Source organism: Colius striatus, chromosome 8 (assembly GCF_028858725.1).
Source record: "Colius striatus isolate bColStr4 chromosome 8, bColStr4.1.hap1, whole genome shotgun sequence".
In the NCBI taxonomy this organism is placed as follows: Eukaryota; Metazoa; Chordata; class Aves; order Coliiformes; family Coliidae; genus Colius; species Colius striatus.
The window spans coordinates 4,462,175-4,482,806 of record NC_084766.1 but is presented as its reverse complement, the minus strand read 5'-3'; the positions used below and the strand labels follow the sequence as shown (position 1 = coordinate 4,482,806).

The following is a 20,632-nucleotide window of genomic DNA, read 5'->3' as shown; positions in this document are numbered from 1 at the left end:
CATCAAGATCACACTTGCATGCTGTTACCTGAAGGAAGGGTATGATCTTAGAAGTAAAGGTGGGTAGATGAACAGCTAGCGTTTGCCATGGCAAAGAGAAGTTTTGCTTTAACAGTGACCACGTGCAAGCTACAGATCCATGGCATCTATTTTCTATTTTATTACTTTTCTGTGAGACATCAGGTATTCCAGTGGATGAGCCAGAACTGAAAGCTTTCTGGACTGTGTTTTGATCATGTTTTAAAATATTGAAGTTCATATTGAATCCTGATCTGTATTTTTTACCTAAAGGGCTATCCTTGGAAGTCTTTTATGCCTTTGCTGTGTTTATTTATGACCTAAAAATTAAGTGACCCGCTATTAACCAAACTGAGGATCTAGTATTCTCCATAGTTTTGTTTTAATACAATGATTAAAGTGAGTCAGGGATTTAATGTTTCATACATTAACAGTCAGAGGAGTTCCTTGTTTGCAGCTGGCATGTTTGTTTCATAGGCTGATTATAGACTTGTTATTGAGCATCATTTTTTTCTCCCAACCATTTTCTTTCCATGCAATAGATAATCATGTGGTCTAATATCAGTTGCAAAGTTTCTTTGCTTAATAACCAACATATCCTAATAGACATGTTTGCAAGTTGTTTCAGAGCTGCAGTCAAATAATTTTAGTACTGATTTGTTGAATGACAGACCATCATAACTGAAACAGTTTGCATGCCAGCTCCCCAAAGGCTTCATATGACTTCTTTGAATGCAGTCACAACAAATACTGGGTTTCTGTAGCATTTTAGGAATTTTACATCCCTCTTCTCCCAGCTCCACTATATATTCACTGGAATATATTTTCACAAGGGTAATGCTGTCATAAGTTTAACCTGTGTAATGATTGCATCTGTTGAAAAAAGGCAACTAGCTGATGGTCTGGAGACAGTGTAAGCTTTGGAATGTGTTCAGTTTGACATTAATAGTTGTATGTACACACATGTAGATAAAGGAATATTTTCATTTCCCTGCTCACACAGACCTTCCTCACGAAGCAGAAAAGGGATCTTATTTTACTATTCCTATGTTCAAAATGCTGGCTTTTGTTAATAGTTAACAAATCTTTATTTCTGATCTTCCTTGCTTCTATTTCTCAAGTTGCTCAGAAACACATTTGACCTTTCAGAAGAAATGAGGCAGGTATTGGGACCACTAATTAAGCCCAGATAAGCAAGCAGGATCTTAGCACCTTCTAATTAGGAAACATAACACAGTCTTTCATTTGTAGTCTTTGGACTCCATTGTTCATAAAAGTAACTAGAGAAGGGGATGATCCTTTGCTTCATTTTTTCTTCCCCACCTTAATCACCTGAGCTATTGTTGGAGGGGGTGTCTGCTGCCAGCATTCTTAGTTAAACAATCTTGTGTGACCTGCTCTAAGTGGTCCTGCTCTGGCAAGAGGGTTAGACTAGATGATCTTTCGAGGTCCCTTCCAGCGCTTGTGGTTCTGTGATTCTGTAAGGCAATGTGTTGTGAAATTCAGATGATTCTATAGGTTCTACAGCTGTCCTGGGTTACTGAGTTTCATTTATGAAGCTGCTGTATGTAACAATGGGCTTATTTTCTAGAAAGAGGCTCTATTCTAAGAACTAAGCTTAAATAGAACAAAGATGACTTCTTAAAAGGATATTGTAAGAAAACATGGACTCAGTCTGAGTCAAATAAACAAGACATTGTGTTAGGATTTGGAAAGGAAGAAGGAAAGATGAGATAACATAATTTTATCACTGTATATACCCACAGTGTACTCGAGTCTTGGCTATATTTGCAGTTCTGATTCTCAGTGAAAGAGCAAAGGGCAGCAAGCGTGAGAGAGCAGCAGCTCTTAACATGGATGAACAGTTAAGGAGCAGCTCCTGAGCTAGGAACAACTGGCTGTGCAGAGGTTCTCTCAGTCTTCAGTAATCTTTCAAGGCCCTTTCCAACCCTTAAGATTCTGTGATCCTGTAATGTGATAGTCCTAATATGAGAGGAGAGCAAGGAGTACAGGATGTGACGCGGTTCATGAGCAGTTGAGTGGAAGCCAGTGTTCTCACCTCTATAGCAGCAGGCTAGCAGCCGTGGAGAAGAAACTCCTCTTCATAGGTTTATCTGCCTTGACCATAGGTGTATCTGCCTTTTTTCTTTTGTATATGCCTTCAGATAAAACCACAGCTGACAGGCCATTGCTCTTTGCAGGCTTTTCTTTATTTTCCACACCATTGAAAATTAGTTTAGATGACATTATTATCTTTTCTCCCTTATTCCTCCTTCCTTTTCTTTCCCATGCATTTTGTGTATGTAAACTGGGTAGTTTTGATGTACTGAGGGCAAATATTCACTGTTAATTTCTATACAAATCTGTGATATAAACTGCTGTAATCCTTGCCTCCCACCATTGTGCTTCAGCCCCACCTCTTCCCCCCAAAGCAACAAATCCTCATTAAATTGTCATGCTTTCTCTGTATTTCCTTTCTCTTTGCTCTTGGCTAATGACAAAGATTTTTGTGTGTAAATAGAAGCATCCTTCATCTGCCCACTCCCTGTGCCCAACAGACACTCTGAATGGAGCTACAATCCCGAGTCTCTGACATCAGAATAATTATTTATGGAGATTCGGTGCCTGGCGCGCCAAGCACGGAACAACAATGTCACTTAGGAATTGGATGGAAGCCAGTAACATAGCTATACGTGACAGTTGCTGGCTAGTCTGCATCTTGACCAGTCATGATAACAGAGAGGAAAAGAAACAGAGTAAAGACCCCCCTTTTTAAAAATAAACCAAGCCAGTAGTGCAGGTTTGTGTAGTGCACTCAGTCATTTGACATTTATAACTTTGAAGATAAATGCTCTCACTGAATTCAACTTCAATAACAGACCTAGACACTGGCTCTAGGGACTCCTGCTTGAACAGGAGGGTAGGGCCAGATGTTCTTTCTGTATCCCAGCAGGCAATTTTCTGGACCTGTAAAGAAAGATGGAAGACTCAAAAGATGATCTGTAGACAATATAATGATATCAGCCAAATATCACTCATTACAGTATTTCAGCCTGAAATCATCACATTTGTGTGCTATGGGAGCTAGTAACATGGTGTCTTTGTCAGCTTCTGCTCATCTCTCTATTATCTACTCCCAATTTCCATATTCTTTAGCTTTTACTTTCCTTGCTCTTTTGTTACAAAATCAAGCTCCTTTCTTCCTTTTTACTGTAGCCAGGCAAATTCTTATTCTGGCTCAAGTCACCTAAAAAAGCCTCTGTGAATTGACTTAAGGGGTATATTTCAAGCCTTTTGATACCCAATACTAGTTCTCCAGCAGCCAGTAACACACTAATGACTTAAAATGATGCCATGACAGGCTTACAGTTTCTGGAATTGAGCCATTTTTTACCTGCCCTAGTACAATAATGAAACTCCAGAGTTTTGATGGAGTGCTTTAAAAACGTGATTCTTCTTCCTCTCCTCTGTGAATAAGTTTTTGTTTGGGGTTCTTTCTTTGGATGGAGTTTTTTTGGTGGGTTTTTTGGTTTGTTTGTTTGTTTTTAAGAAACATTATTTAATAGAAACCAGCAGCTTGCATGTAGGAGTCAGGCTATGGCCCTGAGGATAGCCTCCATTATGTTCTCTCTTGATGAGTTTTTAACAGAAAGGCGTTGCATACTCTTCCATTCTTTGAAAATACAGAGATGAGAGTATTTTTGGAATGGAAAAGGCCTCCACAGTTAGATCTCTTTGCATTGTTTTGATTACAGCTGTCAATCTTGTATCTTCTTCATTCTACATCACATATTATCACCTTTCTCTTTTAACTCTTCACAAACATTGTTCCAGCTGTTCAGTTCTTTGCAAATGGAATCACTTTTTTAGTCATAAGTGTGTTTTTTTTGCTCTTCACTGCTCATGTTGCTGTGCTACCTTTTCCTGTAGGAATTTACATAGGAATCTGTAACAAACACCACCATGAACATGACAATTTGGTGACTTTTGCCTGCAGCCCCGAGCTGGTCATATACTTGTCCCCACTAAGCCTGTCCAGCTTTGACTTGAGCTGACAGTATTTCCTTGCTTAATGCTTTGTTAGCTTATCAGCCTGACAGGCTATTTACAGATAGTTTTCCACTAATTGCAATTCAAGTTACTTAATCTGAGAGCCTTACCCCTCTCCCATTAGATGGTAATTCCTTCTCAATGATGTGTAGTCTTTCATGCCCCATTTTCATGTTGGCCATGTTGACAACTGTCCTTTTACCTTGTTGTGATTTCAGTTTAGTACTTCACCCTTTCCCCAGCTGTATATAATAAAGTAATTGTTTTCAGTATTCCTAGGAAGCATTCAATTGCAGGTGTGGTTTATGATACTCCTTCAGTCAAAGAGAAACACTCCTTGTTCCTTATCTGAAAGAGTGATTTATTTATTTACCCCCTGACAGCCTGCAGGAATCTCAGGTTGTATTTCCAGTCTTTTTTTTACCTACACAAACACAACATTTATATTTGGTAGAGATACCCTAACAGTTAACGTATATTGTCAAATGAATAAATTACATCTGCTGAAAGACCCCAAACAAAGGAGGAAAGGTACGAGGAACCCGTACCAGAACACCACATGAGAATCCTGTTGTGTACTGCAGTGATTGCCTTTGGCAAGGAGGTGGAACATCGATCAATCTCTCTATTCAGAAGTCATTTTCCTGTGAAATTTGGCCTCAATGATTGAATGAAACCTCTTTTTTTACAGATTTATTTACTATGTAATTTTCTTGTCCTTTGATCTGCATAGTTCCTGCTTAGTTTACTGGAAACAAGACTTACCTGGGGAAATAAACACCTTCTTCCACAAACTCAAAGTAACTTCAGTCTCCTGTTTTGCTCAGAGAATCACGTAGTTGTCTGTAGGACTGCAGTGCAGGCAGCACGTCTGGAACATGGTGTCTTTCACTACTCCCTGAGGCCCTTTATCCATTCAGGAAATCCTTTTGGTGTCATCAGCAGTTTTCTCTTGGGGCTGTAAAGCAAAATGGTGAGATGATGCTCACAACTTCTCTGCAGAAGAGGTGAAGGAATAAGGGCTGGTGGAATCTCATACCCTTGGTCCGTGAGATCCCTTTGACCCTAGTCATTGTCCCCGTGGGTTCAGATTGGACACTTTTGCCTTGGTTTTGCTCTCAGTGTGTGGTTGGAAGCCTGACAGATGTATGATTTCGAGCTTTCCCACTGGGGACCTCCTGAATATTCAAACCCAGAAGCTTCAGTTGTATCTTCCTCTGTCATAGTAACACATTTTGCTTTCTTTTGTGTTTTAGCTCAGCAAAGTTCTGCAAGGACTTTGGGGATTGATGTGTCTACCCTTTTTTCCCCCTCCTTGCAACTTTGGAGTGTTAGGTTGTAGATTTTCTTTCATGTTCATCTTTCTAGAACCACTGTTCAGTTCTTTCTAAAGTCTTAAACTTAGTGAAGTTGAAAGTTTGTTTTATGTGCCAGTAGATTTGTTACCCTGTTATATTAAAACAAATACTGAAGTGCTACCCATTCTTTTGTCCTCACATGTTACGTGATCCCCACTGCTTTCATAACCTATTAAGTTTTCTGTCTGTCAGATGAAACTGTTTCCACAGTTCATTTCTCTACCTTTCAGTTTCCTTTCCTTAATGTACTGCTGCTTGTTTTTACTAATGCATTATTCCACCTGCATGAAACTCTCTGCTCCCTGCTACTTCAAGACCACTTCAAAAGGTGTATCTGAAGAAATGTATCTAAATGATAACTTCTGATATGTAATCCTGTTCTAGTCCTTGTAAATTATTGAATGACAATAAATATTTTAGCACACATCTTCTCACAGCAGATGTTAAGTCTTTACTCCCTACCCCTTCCCAAGCTTGAGGAGAAACCTTGTTGATTGTGCTTTGCAGTACATCTTGCAAGTCTTTTTTAACACTTTCTGCCATGATTTACAAGGCCATAAAGAAATAATATTCTGAACATCCCTGTTGATTTCATTTTCATGGAAGAAAGCAACAAAAAAGGCTTGACTGTACGATGAATAGTCTCCTGTTTGTTTGCAAGCAGGAATTGGCACAAATATATAAGATGAGTTTAAAAAAACATCATAAAATTGAGGCATTCTGTTAGCTTGTGACAGATTGTCTTTTGAATTAGTTGAACCTGTCATATGAGTATATTTCTTAAAGAGGAGTGAGTTTATTATAATTCAAAACATGTTAATGCTATTTCTTAAAAGTAGCTGTTTACTTATTGCTACCTATTTTACCACCTGAATGTTAAATTGATTTGGCATTATGGTGCATCTTGTTCAGGTTAACAAAATTCCCAGCCCTGTTTCTCCTAATGTTCTTTTTTTTTCTTCAAAAAGTATGCTACCCCACCCCTAAATATGTAGCTAACTGAGCAGTGGTTTCTCTGTGGCTGGGTTATCTTTTCAGTCATTAATGTTTAATCATCAAGAATTGTATTTGGCATACGCCGCAACAATGGATCTTTGTGGTTTCCACCAAGTCCAGCATTTGGACTATAATTAGGGAAGATATGATTGCTCCACCTTCTGTTTTAAAGGTTCTTGTTCTATACAACACGATGGAAACCCTGCAAAATATTGCATCAGATTTAAGTTGATGCATGGTGGAGAATGGAGTTAAATCCAGTTGGCAGCTCCTTGACAGGGGCCTGTATAGAGATGGGGATCAATCTCACAAGTAATGAATGACAGGACAAGAGGAAATGGCTTTAAGTTGTGCCAGGGGAGGTTTAGACTGGAGATTGAGAAGAACTGAGAGGGTTGTCAAGCATTGGCATGATGGAGTGACCATCCCTGTAGAACATGTGTAGCTGTGGTGCCGAAGGGCATAGTTTAGTGATGGTCTTGGCAGTGTGATGTTAGTGGTTGGACTTGATCATCTTGAAGGCCTTTTCCAACTGAGATGATTTTATGCTTCTATGGGCAAAATGTGTTTTGCCCACGTGCTGCACTTTTGCTGTCTGATGTTTCAGGAGAGCTGTTGGAGCACTGTTTGCCTGGGGCTAGCCAGGAAGGAAACTGCCATAACCGTCGGGTTCTCAGAGTCCAAATGCAGCTCACGTGAAAATTGAGTCTTGAGACATGCTGAAGCAGATGAATGAGTTTCACTTGGTATGCAGTAAAAAGATTTGCACAACTCCAGTTTGTCAGAGAAAGCAGGCAAGTCACTGAAAGATAGCCTATTTTGAATCATGGAGATTTAGCCTTTAGATTTGTACATTTTAAGACCAGTTTGACTGGTTAAAGTGCAGAAAAGAAGTACTGTTGTGTGAAGTCTGCAGTCAGATGGAAAAAGAATACAAAGCTGGAAGCACAGGTCACTTTCCTTCTACTGCATCGTGATGTGAGATGCAATAAAAGGCTTTTAGCATTCAGCTATAAAAAACTCTTTAAAGGAAATGAAGATTATTGATTTTTTTTCTGATGAAAGAAGAGCTTAATGAACTTTTTTTGTGATTGTGTTTGGGGCTTTTGGGCATCCACCAATCTGATTTAGCATTTGAGACCTTTTGTACAGCTCTTGAGAAAGTAAACTTGTTAATAAAGCAAGGAAAGAGAAACTTTTTTGACTTCTTTTAAGGATAAGAGGGGGAATATCTGGATCATATTGATTTGTGTTTGTACAGCACTTAAAAGGCAGCCATCTCTTGGCTGGTGTTATGCTTTGACAACAATATAATTGCATTTGAGATGAAAGTATATGTTGATGTGCTCGTAAAAAGTGACAAGTTAATGAAAAATAACCTTCTCTGGTACAGAGATGAACAGCTCCACATTAGTCAATAAATCTTCTTTCCTAACTCTAATTAGCCTGTCAGCGTTTAAAACAGTCTTGTCTTGCTTGGCACAGATTTGAGACCGTGCACAAACGTTCTCCTTGCCTGAAGAAGATTGACGCTGGGATGCTGACAAACCTGTGGCAGGGTGGGGGGGAAGAGGTGGAGAAGCAGAGGTTATATATATATATATGTAGATTATATATATGTATCTTGCCTCCTTTTCTTATGTTTAAGATTCCCAGAGCAGCTATTACATGCTTCTGTAGTGGACATTGTCCGTGGGACTGCTGCTAGGATCAACACTGACATTAGCGATGGACTGTTGTTAATGCAGTGCCCTCCTCCCTGCACACCAGATTTCCTTATTTGTCTGCTTCCTCTTGTGCCCCTTGTATCCTCTTCATCTGTTTTGCACTAAAGCAGCCCCAAGATGACAGACAAGCTTTTGAACTTCTCTGTAAGGATGAGAAAGGGAGTCTGATGTGTCAGCTGAAGTGAGATGATATGCAGATTGACGCTAGATTTACCCAAGACCATGCAGCCTGTCAGTACCCGAATTAGATTTATCTGTCTTTACCTCTTCACTTGTTTATGAAATTACATGTTCACTGATGTGTCTCAACTATTCCAAATGAATACATATTCTGATCTTTTTTTAATCTCTCAATGTGTTTTTCCCCTCAGTTTATTCTCTGTATCATGAGGCTAGAATAGTGCATTTGTATTATTACTGATTTCTGTATAATCTTGTCTTAAAAATTATGGTAGAATGGCTCTAATTTTAAAAAAAGAGGATTACAGCATTTGAAAACTGTGAGATTCTTAGTCCTCTTGGATGGAAGGGCTCCATCTGGATGGAGGAGGGAAACAAGTAGTAGTTTTTCTATCTTCAATTCACTATTAGAGTGTGTACATACGTTATTATGCAATGGTTTTATTAAAAGAACAGCCTGTGCTCATAAAGTCTCATTAGAGAATTACAGTAACAGTTGAAAGGAATAAGAACAGGGATCCTATGATTCTTGATGCTTTATGTATGATAGCCTGCAGTTATTTTGGTGTGGGAACTTTAAAGCACAGGTAATTCTAATTAAAAGTTAGAGGGAGTTTTTGCATTTGGGTTTAGAGATAAGAAGCCAATCCTTGCAATTTAGCAACGTTTACTCGTTGAAGTAACTTTGTTTGAAATCCTTCCTTTGAAAAGACAGTGATCAGAGAGCATTACTGTATTAGTGTTTGTCTAGGTGAACCTGCTTCTACAGGGAGGTTGGACTAGATGATCTGTAAAGGTCCCTTTCAACCCCTACCATTCTGTGATTCTATGAAAAGTCATACTAAAGGTACATGCTAACAAGCTACTCCATATGGCACCAACTAGTTCCAATTGTATATTTATGCAAAGTATTTCTAGAATTTCTCTTTTGGGTAGAAAATAGTTAACTTCTGTATACATTTTGGCCTTTACCTTTCGTATCTGTGACCCCTGTGTTCGAGTTTGCTCTCATTTGTCTGGGATTAAAATAAGCAGGAGTAAAACTACAGTTGAATTAATGGTCAGTGTGTTGTGAAACAATGTACTGGGCTCTCAGGTGGAAGATGACCTTTTTGTATTGGTGTAGCTGTCTGAGAAGACAGAAGGCATCACCGTTCATCTCTGACATTAAGAAAGCTGAGAATTAAAAGATGCCATGAAACTCTTTGATGTATGACTGCCCCTTAGAGGAAATGTGATGTGCAGTCCAGTTGCAGTGGTGGTGATGTGCTCATTTTAGCCAAAGCTGTTAACAGTGAAGCCTGTTTCTCAGGATTTGTTGGCGAGTCAGATCTTTATGTGCTGGATTTCAGAATTGCTATGTGTGAAAGCATCAGGTTGTGTTAAAATAAATGTTGACAGATAATAATAAAACAGGGTAGAGCTGCTGTGCTATTGCAGTTCCTCTGCTATCAGTGGGGTAACTTAATGTGAGTGGACCTGAATTTAATCTTTTGGCTTGTTTTTTGGTTTTTTATTAGAAGCAAGAGTATATATATTTTAATTGGAAATAACTTAGTACCAATGGCTTCTGTCACACTGTAGTTTCTGAGGTCTTTGCAATTGTGACTGCAAACTTGCCTTGCCTTTTAGGCAATTTGAAACTTCGCGTGTAAGCAAGGAACCTACTTATGCAAACTTAACTAGGTCCTTTCTGCTAGCATGGGATCTGACTGGGGTTGCTCTTATGTCAACTCACTGATGAAGACTCCCATGACTTAGAATCACAGGATCATTTAGGTTGGAAAAGATGTTTAAAATCATTGAGTCCAACCATTAATGTTGCACTGCCACATCCACCACTAAACTGTGTCACTAAGTACTACATCTACGTGTCTCTTAAATATCTCTAGGGATTGGGACTTCACTACCACCCTGAGCAACCTGTCCCAATGCTTGACAACCCTCTCAGGGAAAAAGTGCTTCCCAATCTCCAATCTAAACCTCCCCTTGATGCAACTTGAAGCCATTTCCTCTTTTACCCTGTGAAGAGTTTCATTTTTGAACATGGTTCTGCAATCAAAAATAAAGGATTTCAAAAAGGATTATTAACTTCTTCAGTGAAGTTGTGGTGTTCTTTGGAGGAGTTTACTGACTGCCAATTATCTGTCTCCTGTTCAGGTACAACTGGGAAAGCATCATCTCCTCCACCTGTTATAGACACGAGACAGATGAGTGAGAAACTGGAGACAATATTATATCAGCTCCGTCAGGTAACTCGAGAAAGGGATGAGCTGCGCAAACAACTGGCACTTTCATCTCCTGGATCTACTTTTGATGACTGCAGGTAAAAATAAAGGAAATGTAATATCTGAATTTATTCTTTAGTCGTGTTTACAAGTGTCTTGACTCTTGTTTGCCTGTAAAGCAGAAGAGATATTGCAGTGTAGGTCTCAGAGCTGCCTGTTGAATGCCTGTTCCTGCGTTCTCCAGCAATATTGCTGTGGGAATGAGGGGAGCAGGACTCATCTCTACGTTGAGAGAGGAAGGCAGAGAAGTTGTTTAGGCTTTCTGGGTTGTATTCTGGGAAGAGAGAGAAGACAGTGGCTGAAGCATTTGGTGTTTTGAAAACAAGAGAAAAGAGGGGGAAGTAGCTCTGAATACTTGGCTGGAGGAGTGGGAAACAAACCTCTCAGCTACTCCCGTGCTTCTGCAAGGAGAGAGAGGTTTGGACTTCTGTTGAGGGGGGTGTTTCTTAGGAGGTATGCTTTCTGATGTGCATACTAGGGGACTGTTTACATATTAAATGTAAGGAACTCTCACTGAGAAGTTACGGGTGCTGCCAAATTGAAGCATTATCGTAAAAGGCACTTAATGGGCAACAACCCTATGCAGCTCATTCTAATGTGAGGGTTGATAAGCTATGATGGTGATGGTTTCATTGCAGGTAAGGATTCTATTGAGTAGGAAATACAATTGGTTTATTGTAGAGGGTTAATATTTCTGCTCATGTTTGTAAAGGTGACATTGGGCACACTGAGCAAGTACCTTTTGCCTGCAGCATGCACATGTAAGAGAAAACTTTTGAACCTTGTGAAAAATTGTCACTGACTCTAAAGTTAGATGAAAGAACAGGTTATCTGAGAGATGTTGCAGTGATTCATAGCTTCCCTGAACTTCAATGTTGTATTGGTGGTGTTTTTATCTGTTAATTTGTCAGCTCCATCTGTATATGGTCAGATGCTTAATTAAACTTTTTTGTCCTTATGAGGTGAGGTCAAGACCCATGAAATGGAACTGAGATAATCTAATAACGCTTCCTTCCTCCCCCTGTGAGTTCTCAGGGCTTCTTTAAGATCATTATGTTCTGTCTAAGGGTCTCTAAATATTGTGGAGACGGGAGAAGAAAAGGTTGTCAAATGTCAACATCTTTTGCATAGCTTCCAGTTACTTATTTATACAGAGAGATTTCTTATTTGAAGTCACCAGAGCTTAGACATTGAGGATTTGATAGCTTAAAGTAATGTTCTCCTTAATCCAGGATGCTATTAGTAAAGTTCTGATGAGCTGTGCTCTGGACTGTCCTAGTTTTTTTGTCTTTAACTGTCAAATCAGTCTTCTACTGCCAGGGTAGGATTTGTATCTTTTGGAAAACAGAAACGTTTACAGCTTAAAGAACAACTCACCAAAATAAACTTTGTATTTAGGTAATGCTTGGAAAGTGTGTGTTAGGTGGAGGGTGCTGCCTTCCACACAATTAAAATATTTGAAGAGTAGGAAATGAAGATGATTCATTGACATGTTTTTTCCTTCATTACACACATAAACTTCTTTGGGGTTTTTTTGTTTCATTTTTACTTAATTTTCTATTCCTTCCTCATATAAAAGTAATTTTGAGCCTTCTGAGAGTCAAAGCCCAGACATTGCAAACTGTTGCATTGAAGTGTGAAAGCTCAAAGATTATTATTTAGATAATGACTTTTACTACCCAAAAAGGGCTTTTCCTTTCCTGGCTGTGTGTGCTACTTTAACCATGGCCATACCAAACACAGGTGGTGTAGAGGCAAATCTTGACACATCATGATGATGTGCCTCAAAACAGTTGGAGCTCACAACACATCTGTAGGCTGGGCTGACCTAGCTACGAAGACTGGCAGTTGCAAAACCAAGAGCTGTTTTCCAAAGCAAAGTCTAGAGCAGTGGAAGAGGAGCTAGAGAAGTGGATTGTGATGTGCTGAATCAGATGAACATGTGTCATCTTGCTGGACAGGAGTAGGATTGCTCATGCTGTGCTCGTGTCACTTGACGGTGACTATGCGTGCACGTGTTGTGGTGATTAAGCAGAGACCAAATCATTCAGGGTGCTCAAAGTGTGCTGTAAAGACTCTTATTCTTTTTAAAGTGTTTTATATTATTGTATTTTATGCTATTCCTCCTGCTTACATAGTAGTAGAGAGCTGGAATGCAGATGAAATCCTCAAACTCCATAAGGGACAGTGGGTATAAGCTGGAACACAAGAGGTTGCAAAGGAATACAAGGAAGAATTTCTCCACTGTTTAGGTGAGGGAGCACTGGAAGGGGCTGCCCAGGTGGGTTGTGGAGTCTCCTTCTCTGAAGACATTCAAACCCACCTGGATGAGTTCCTGCGTGACCTACTCTAGGTGGTCCTGCTCTGGCAGGGGGGGTTGGACTGGATGATCTTTCAAGGTCCCTTCCAGCTCTTGTGACTCTGCGATCTGTAATTGCCGTGGGAATTGCAGTAGTAAATGGAAACAGCAAGTTGTTGGGTAGGAATTGCCCACAAAATTGGGTCTGCCAGACCTGATCTAGGTGGACCTGATTCTGCAGGGGAGTGGACTAGATGATCTCTAAAGGTCCCTTCCAACCCCTACCATTCTATGATTCTATGAGATGTGTGCACACTGTCAGTCTCACCGTGGCCTTGTTTCATGCTCAGGGTAATTCCACTGGATTACAAAGGATTTTTAGAGTTGTTGCATGAATGTCAGAAAACCAGTTGGACTTTTGACTCTGACATTGTAGATTTTGATAATATTTGAACCAGTTCTTCTAAAATATTAACTGACACCTCTCCTTTATTTGAAATCATGTATTTTGTGAGGCCTTTTCACATAAAACTATGGTGATCTGTCTTAAACCAGCATCAACCACTACATGGGTTTGAATTAATTGCTTTGTTGCAGCAGTTGTGATTTTTGACTTCTGACCAACATTCCTTCTATGCCTATCCCTGTTTCCTTGCTGAGACACAAACCCTTGGAACAGCACTTCGGAACATATGGCCTTGGCCATTCAGATGTTTCTTTCATATAGTGAGCTCCAATGCAGGATGTTAGTGGTTGCATTGTTGTTCCTTCCTCATCATGTAGGTGCACTAAGTTCTGTAGTTACCTACACAGTATCCATAAGTTTATAGGCTTTTTCTTTTGTAATAGTTACTAATGTTACTTCAACAACATGGGAAATACATGTGATTTGATATTAGACTTGTAGAACAAGTTCTTGCTGTAGCTTTGAGCCTGACCTAAGAGTTATCCTTGGGGAAAAAAAAACCACACATGAAAGTATTTTGCATGAACGTGAATTTTGATTACAGCCTTACTGTGAACATGTGCTAATGGCTCTTGGTAAGCTTAAATGCTTCAACTGAGAGTTAAAGTGGGCTTCAATTAATGGTGTCATTTTAATGACTGGTGGACAGATGGTGTGCGCTTTCAATAATTTCACCCCAGTCGAATTTAAATCAATACTTGGGATTTTGGTGATTGTCAAGGGTGTGAACATTTCAAATGGAATTTTATTTCTGCTAGCTAGGATTGTCTTTTAAAAGAATAACACTGCAGTAGTTGTAGTAATAGATCTGTACCAGTGAATGAGTAACACAGCACTTCTTTTGGCATTCTGAAACAGCAAGTTCAAAAAAAATCCCTAAAATACATCCCTGTGGATGTGACTTGGGTGTTTGATTACTTTATATTAATTTTGCTCTGAATTGTTGTTGTTCAAGTCTATCAGCCAAGAAAGGGGAGTTTTTGGTTTTGTTTTCTGCAGGAACACTTTTCTGGAGGAAGGAGAAAAAGAGGAGTTAACAGTTAAACGCTTTGCTCTTCAGGCAATCCAAATGCAACTGGGTTGCTGAAAAGCACCTTCATACCATACACATAGTCCCTAAAAGCCTGTGAATCAGATGTAGCTGGTATTTTTATTTTCTGTACATTTTTTGAACAGCTCTCACCACTGCAGTAGTGTGAAACCATTTTCGTTTAGATTCGCTTGCCAGCTGCATTTCAGTTCCAGAATCCATGTTGCTGTTACTGTACAAAGCAAAGAGAATTCTGATTGCTTTTTGGGCTGTGCTTAGAGCCAAGCTGGAAGAGAGGGAAGTGAGAAGGAGAAAGGGTGATTGATCTATGCAGCAATGGAAGAAAACTGAAGTGAGAGTAAACAGAGTTAAGTTAGTTGTTTTGGTGCTTGATTTTTCTTCGTTGCCTGTGGGGCTGTAAGAGACCCAGGAGATAACACAGGGACAGCTGTCAGAAGCTTCATTTTTTTTTAAACCAGAAAATTCAGTGGTGCAAAAATTTTGTGGCTGTGTAGAGGAGGAACTGTTGCATTTACAGTCTCTTTTAGAAGCTTAGTGCTTCAAAGTAAGATGGCATAATCCTCCTGATTTAGTTTCTAGCATGGTTTGTGATTTTTTTTTCCCTTAATGATCATATGCAAGACCACACCTTCTAGACATAATCTGTGTCAGTCAGTTACCCAACAAGGTGGATTATTTCAGAAAGTCTCTTCTCTCCCAGTCATTCTGATATACTAAAAAAGAAGTCAAACATTTTCTTTTGTCTGATGTTAGATTTCACTTTGTTCAGCTTCCTGAAAAGTACTTACTGGAGATTGGATTGGAGATTTCTAAACATAGAATCAACTATTTGAACAAAATTTGGGTTATTCTATGGAAACATGGGACACATTGACATGTTTTCTCATTCTTTTATAGCAGTTTAAAAGAATGAGGTAACGATCAGATGTGGAATTCAGCAGAATGACTTGGTCAAACAGTTCAAATTCAATGCTCAGTTGGTCAAACTGGTCAAATTCTGCCAGCACAGATGCGGGTGTTTGATGTCTCATCCCTGGTTTCCCCAGGGAGTTCTAGACAAGATCCTCCAGCTGCCACCTAGATGAGCATTTTGCCTAGTCCATATCCCCATATCCCCCACTTGACTTTGGAAGCCTCTTTTCAGCCCCACTCTCACTGCAGCTCTGTGCTTTTTCTTTTGAGAGGTTTGACGTGGTAGCACAGGGAAGCTGAGGGTGCTGTGATTGACTTGTTCTTGTTTCAAGTGACAGTTCTGCTCTGTGATAACAATGTTGCTCAGAAGAGAGGTACTTACACTCTCAGGACTATTTTTGACTGCATTAGTGACAGAATTATCTCATTATCTTTATATGCTATGTCTCAGTATAACATAATATGGGTGGGAAGTCAGTGAATTGTTGTTTGTGGTTGCATCTTAACATGAAGTGGTCAGTATTTAAATTAAAGCATAATATAACCCAAGGATCTACAGTTGTGTGATGATGTTTTTTTATGAATGGTGATTTCTCAGGCTTGATGTTCGACTTTTTGTTTGTTTCCAATGCTAGACCTAGTCCAAAACCAAATAATGATTATGAAAGACTGAAGATTCAGTGCATGAAGGCCATGTCTGACCTACAGTCTCTGCAGAATCAGCACACCAAGACACTGAAAAGGTGTGAAGAAGCAGCAAAAGAGGCAGATTTTTATCAGTAAGTATTAGTAAAGCTGTAAAAGGTAAGATTTTTACCAGTCTGTGCAATGTCATAGAGCATTAGAACATGAGAATCAAATACTTGTTTAATTCTGTTTTTCCACTGTAATGTCCAGATTTTTTGTCTGAATCAGATAAATCACATTTGAAATGATAAAATCTGGATTGCTTGTTTTCCATGGAGGAACTTGAGACAGAAGTCCCTGATGTCTTGATGGGACACTGCCAAGGAAAGCCTGATTACTGACTTCCTGTTACAATTCAATAGTCTTACTGTTGGGCTGGGGAGCAGAATATCATTCTGGAGAATGTAATTTCTTATTCTTTTTTAATAGATTGTGGTAGCTCTGAAGCCGATTTGTATAAGGTTTAACCCAGGTTTAGACCAGTTGTGTTTATGAAAGTGCAATAAAACAGGAATAGAGAATATTTTTAGCCTGAATTATTGTTTTAAAAATCAGTTGTTGAAGACAGCTCAGAAATGGAAACACAGATAAATTCTCAGTTCGAAGTTGATTTTGCTTAAATCTGCACTGTGAAGTGTGGTGAGCATTTAATGACGCCATTTGTTTCCTTTGGGCTGCTAGTTCTTACGTAGCATTCTCACCCAAAACTCCTCTCAGTGATGGCCAATGATAGGACAAGGGGCAATGGGTATAAGCTGGAACATTAGAGTTTCCAAAGAAATACAAGGAAGAATGTCTTCCCTGTTGAGGTGAGGGAGCACTGGAAGGGGCTGCCCAGATGGGTTGTGGAGTCTTCTTCTCTGGAGACATTCCAACCCAGCTGGATGAGTTCCTGTGTGACCTACTCTAGGTGGTCCTGCTCTGGCAGGAGAATTGAACTGGATGATTTTTCAAGGTCCCTTCCAGCCCTTGTGATTCTGTGATTCAAACTTTTCAAAATAGGCATCTGTTTCCTGATATCCTTCTTCCAAAACCTGGAAACAGCATTCCAGGCTGTCAGCAGGTGCAGATGTAGGAGTTGTGTGGCTTCTTTACAAAGAGCTTCATTCCCAATTTCATTTGAGGATGCTCAAGTACTTTGTTAGTGAATTCTGTGCAAAGCATCCGTGTTCTGTACAATTGTACATGGATTTTTTTTGAGCTGAATTAACTATATCTGTTCAATGCTGACATGAAACACTTGTATTCATTACCTTAAAAAAAAAATCACTGATTTGCTCACCTTATTTACAAGTTCTGTAGTCCCTGAAACCATACTGTGTTGTACTCTGTTTCCTTCAGTATTTACAGGATAGTATAAGAAGATTTGCCTTCTATCAGGAGAAAAACTCTGGGGTTTTAAAAGAGAGAATGATTGACATTCTCAAGTGCATCAAGAATATAGACATTCCTCAGGGACTCACAATTTAGGCTTCTGCAAAGTAATGCATATGTACAAGTACAAGCTGTTGCATTTACACTTAGTACAGACTAAGATTATCTGGTCAAAAGAAAGTATAACAAATTTCAGTTGATTCAGAGGGAATTCTTTTTGTTATAAGAACTTATTTACTTGGATTTGAATAATTCAGTTTCCTACTTAACAAGTTCAGAAAGACTGAAACTCACTGTTGGAGTTTAAGGTGTCCAAAACATGACACATGTTGATATCCATGCATGCAATTCCTGTTCATCCTATCAGTAGTTCCCAAAGTAAAGAAGGAAATGGAGTAGAATATGCTGTTAAAACATTATTTCGTCCTGCAGTCGTTCATAAAACCCTAATGCTTAAAAAACCTTGAGACCTTTTTAGCTGCTTGAATGTAGTTGAAAGATGCATAGTGTGCTTTTGTTGGTTGTGGGATATTTTTGTTTGTTTGGGGTTGGGATGTTTGGTTTTAAAACAATATAATACAAAGAGATTTTTGGAGTTTTGACCTCTGTTTTGGTTAGCTGCTGCTCATCTGGGACCTAGAGAAAGTGGAGGTGATAAGTAGGATGATTCCCATCATCCCCAGGATCATCTTATATTTGTATTGTCATTTCAGTCTTCTCTATTGCTTTTAAAAAGGTTGTGAAATGGCATTGACAGGTGGTGCAAATCCATCATCTCTTTTGGTGTGGTTTAAGACCAGTGTATGCTTTTGTGTGTTTTCATGCTTATGTTCCTGTTTGCTGCTTATTATTTATACTTTTTCCCTCTGGTGTTTGGAATACTTAAATATGTAGAACTGAGTTAGTTTGACCTGCTTTCTTGACATGATTTAGTCCAGGCCTTTTTCCTTGCAAGTTGAACCCCTAAGAGGATTTTTTGTGTGCCGTGACAGCACATTGCACAGTCGGCTGCTGAGTGACCAGTCACAGCTGAAGGAGGACATGGATACCTTGAAGAGGAAAAACACGCAGTTGGTGAGAGAACATAATCATCTCCAGCAGTCGTGTGAGGAAATGAAGAGGCTTCATGATGAGGATCAGAAGGAGATAACAGACCTGCGCAGCCAGCAGCAGCAGGTAAGATATACAGCTTGTAGTGTGAGTGCTAGAAGGGACCATGAATTGTTCCTTTGATAAGTCAGTCAATAAAACTGAAGGTATGGTGTTGCTGCCTTTTATCTCTTACTGATTCTAAACCATCTGCCTTGTATTGCAGAACACCAGGGGAGAAATAAGATCTTGGATACTAATTGATTATTCTATGTCTAGCTGGAAAAAAAGTAGGTGGTGGTAAGAAGTTTTGGTGCAGGGATGAAAAAAATATGCATCAGGAAGATTTTGTATACCAGATACTTTCTTTTAAGCAGATAGAGAGGTATCAAAAACCTAGCTTGAAGTTGCAAAGTGATTAACAAGGTGACCGTTTTCCCAGGGTATTTCATGGGACAACATCAGCTTTGAACTTGAAATCACCAAAAAGTGATAGAGACAGGTTTGGTATTTCATTTTGCCTTTCAGTACCGAGAGTGTTTTTTGTGGGGCTTTTTGTGTTTGGGGTTCTTTTTTTGAGTGTATGTATTGTTTGGATTTTGGTTTTGATTGTTTTAGTGACACTTTAAGAGTTAGGGGAGTGATGGAGCTAAGTTTGGTTATTGAGGTTTGCAGATGCCATTCAGTTAGAACAAAGCTACAGGTTAATTAATGGTTTTGAACTTGAAACGGAAAAAGACAATCTTTTGAGGACCAGAAGAGGTGGGCATTTCAGAAGTAGATTGTCTCCAGGCCAAGGTTGTTCACACATTCTGATGAAAGAAATCTAGGAGTAATAGTAAGGAGCAACTGGTCATATCGGGTCCATAATTCACCTATGGAATAGTCTGATCGTTGAGTTAGAATAGCAACGTGTGGAATGGTTAAACAGAATATCACAGTTAACCGTGTGTAGGCTGATTCACAGGGCAAACTTGCAAGTCAAACATTAGGCTTCAGAAGCAAAACCTATGCAAACAAGAACAATTATTTGCTAGGGTAAGAGGGGCAAAGGTCAAAGGAAGCTGGATGCGCTGAATGGTGCTCTAGGGTTAGTGTAAAGAGGGGTGAAGGATTATATTTCCTTTTATTTCCTTTCTGTAACATTCTCTTGAGACTTCTGCTGTGTAATGGTTTAGTGGCTTGGTTCAGAAGACAGCAGAAATGGTTTATTGTGTAAACCTGGGCAAACTACTTAATTGTTCTATGCCTCAGTTTCTCAGTCTGCAAAGCAGGAATGTAAAACCTCCAAGAGAAGGCTGTGTATTATATTTTGAGGTTCTATCCTGAGGTTTTAGTTCATTGGCAGCCCAGGAGGGGTCTGAAGTATCTTTGTCAGTATTTATTTAAAGAAATTCAGTCTCATGTCAACATCATGATGAAACCTTTAGAGAAAATGACGTATGTGACTCTTGGTGAGAAAACTGTGTAACTCCATTTCTCAGCATGTCGGAGTGAATCATGGTGTCTTGAAGGGGAGCCAAGACTCTTATCTTGTCTGTGTAGTCTCTCTTCTGAATTAATCTGGCCCCTGTTGATCCCTCTGACATGCTGTTTCATCGTCTGGCCATAGCAAAGCACGACTTGGTGGCCTCAGAGAGCAAAACCTTTTGCTCGGGTTACTCTTTGTGTGGGATTGTCGTGGATTTGCTGTGTAGCAACTGACCAGCTTACGTTTCTGCTGTTCACATCTGAAGTTCCTTGTTGCCATGGCTGGCTCCCCTGGTCCAGCTGGGACTATTTACTTTTTCTCAGACTGGGATTTTGAATGGGAAACCTTTCTTCTTATACTGCTTCTGTTTATGGTATTTCTGTCTTCCTCTGTCAAATCTCTGTTAGCAAGTTGAAGCTGAATTCCACCCAGTTTCTAGTATAGTTGTCCTTTTATTATTTACTGTGTTTTCAGTAAAAGAGCATTTCTTATATGCTTTAGACAGTGAGAAGGGGTTTGTTTCTGTTTGGATTTTCAAATACTTGGTTCTCAAACCTGTTCTCAAAATGCTTTGGGAAGTTGTCTTCAGCAAAACATCTCTCTTGAGCGGGTTTAAATCAACATCTGCTTACACTTTACACATGCCTACTGTTTATCACATGTTTA

The 20,632-nt window shown here is 39.4% G+C and overlaps 1 protein-coding gene across 1 annotated transcript in view; it reads left to right on the top strand.

Moving 5' to 3' along the window:
• The window catches only part of DLG5 (discs large MAGUK scaffold protein 5), a 103,551-nt gene that overhangs the window by 41,711 nt on the left and 41,208 nt on the right, over positions 1-20,632 (top strand). Inside the window, exons 3-5 of the mRNA XM_062001618.1 lie at positions 10,490-10,655; positions 15,981-16,124; positions 18,399-18,582. Of these exons, the coding sequence (XP_061857602.1) occupies positions 10,490-10,655; positions 15,981-16,124; positions 18,399-18,582 (494 nt within the window). The remainder of the gene's footprint in view (positions 1-10,489; positions 10,656-15,980; positions 16,125-18,398; positions 18,583-20,632) is intronic.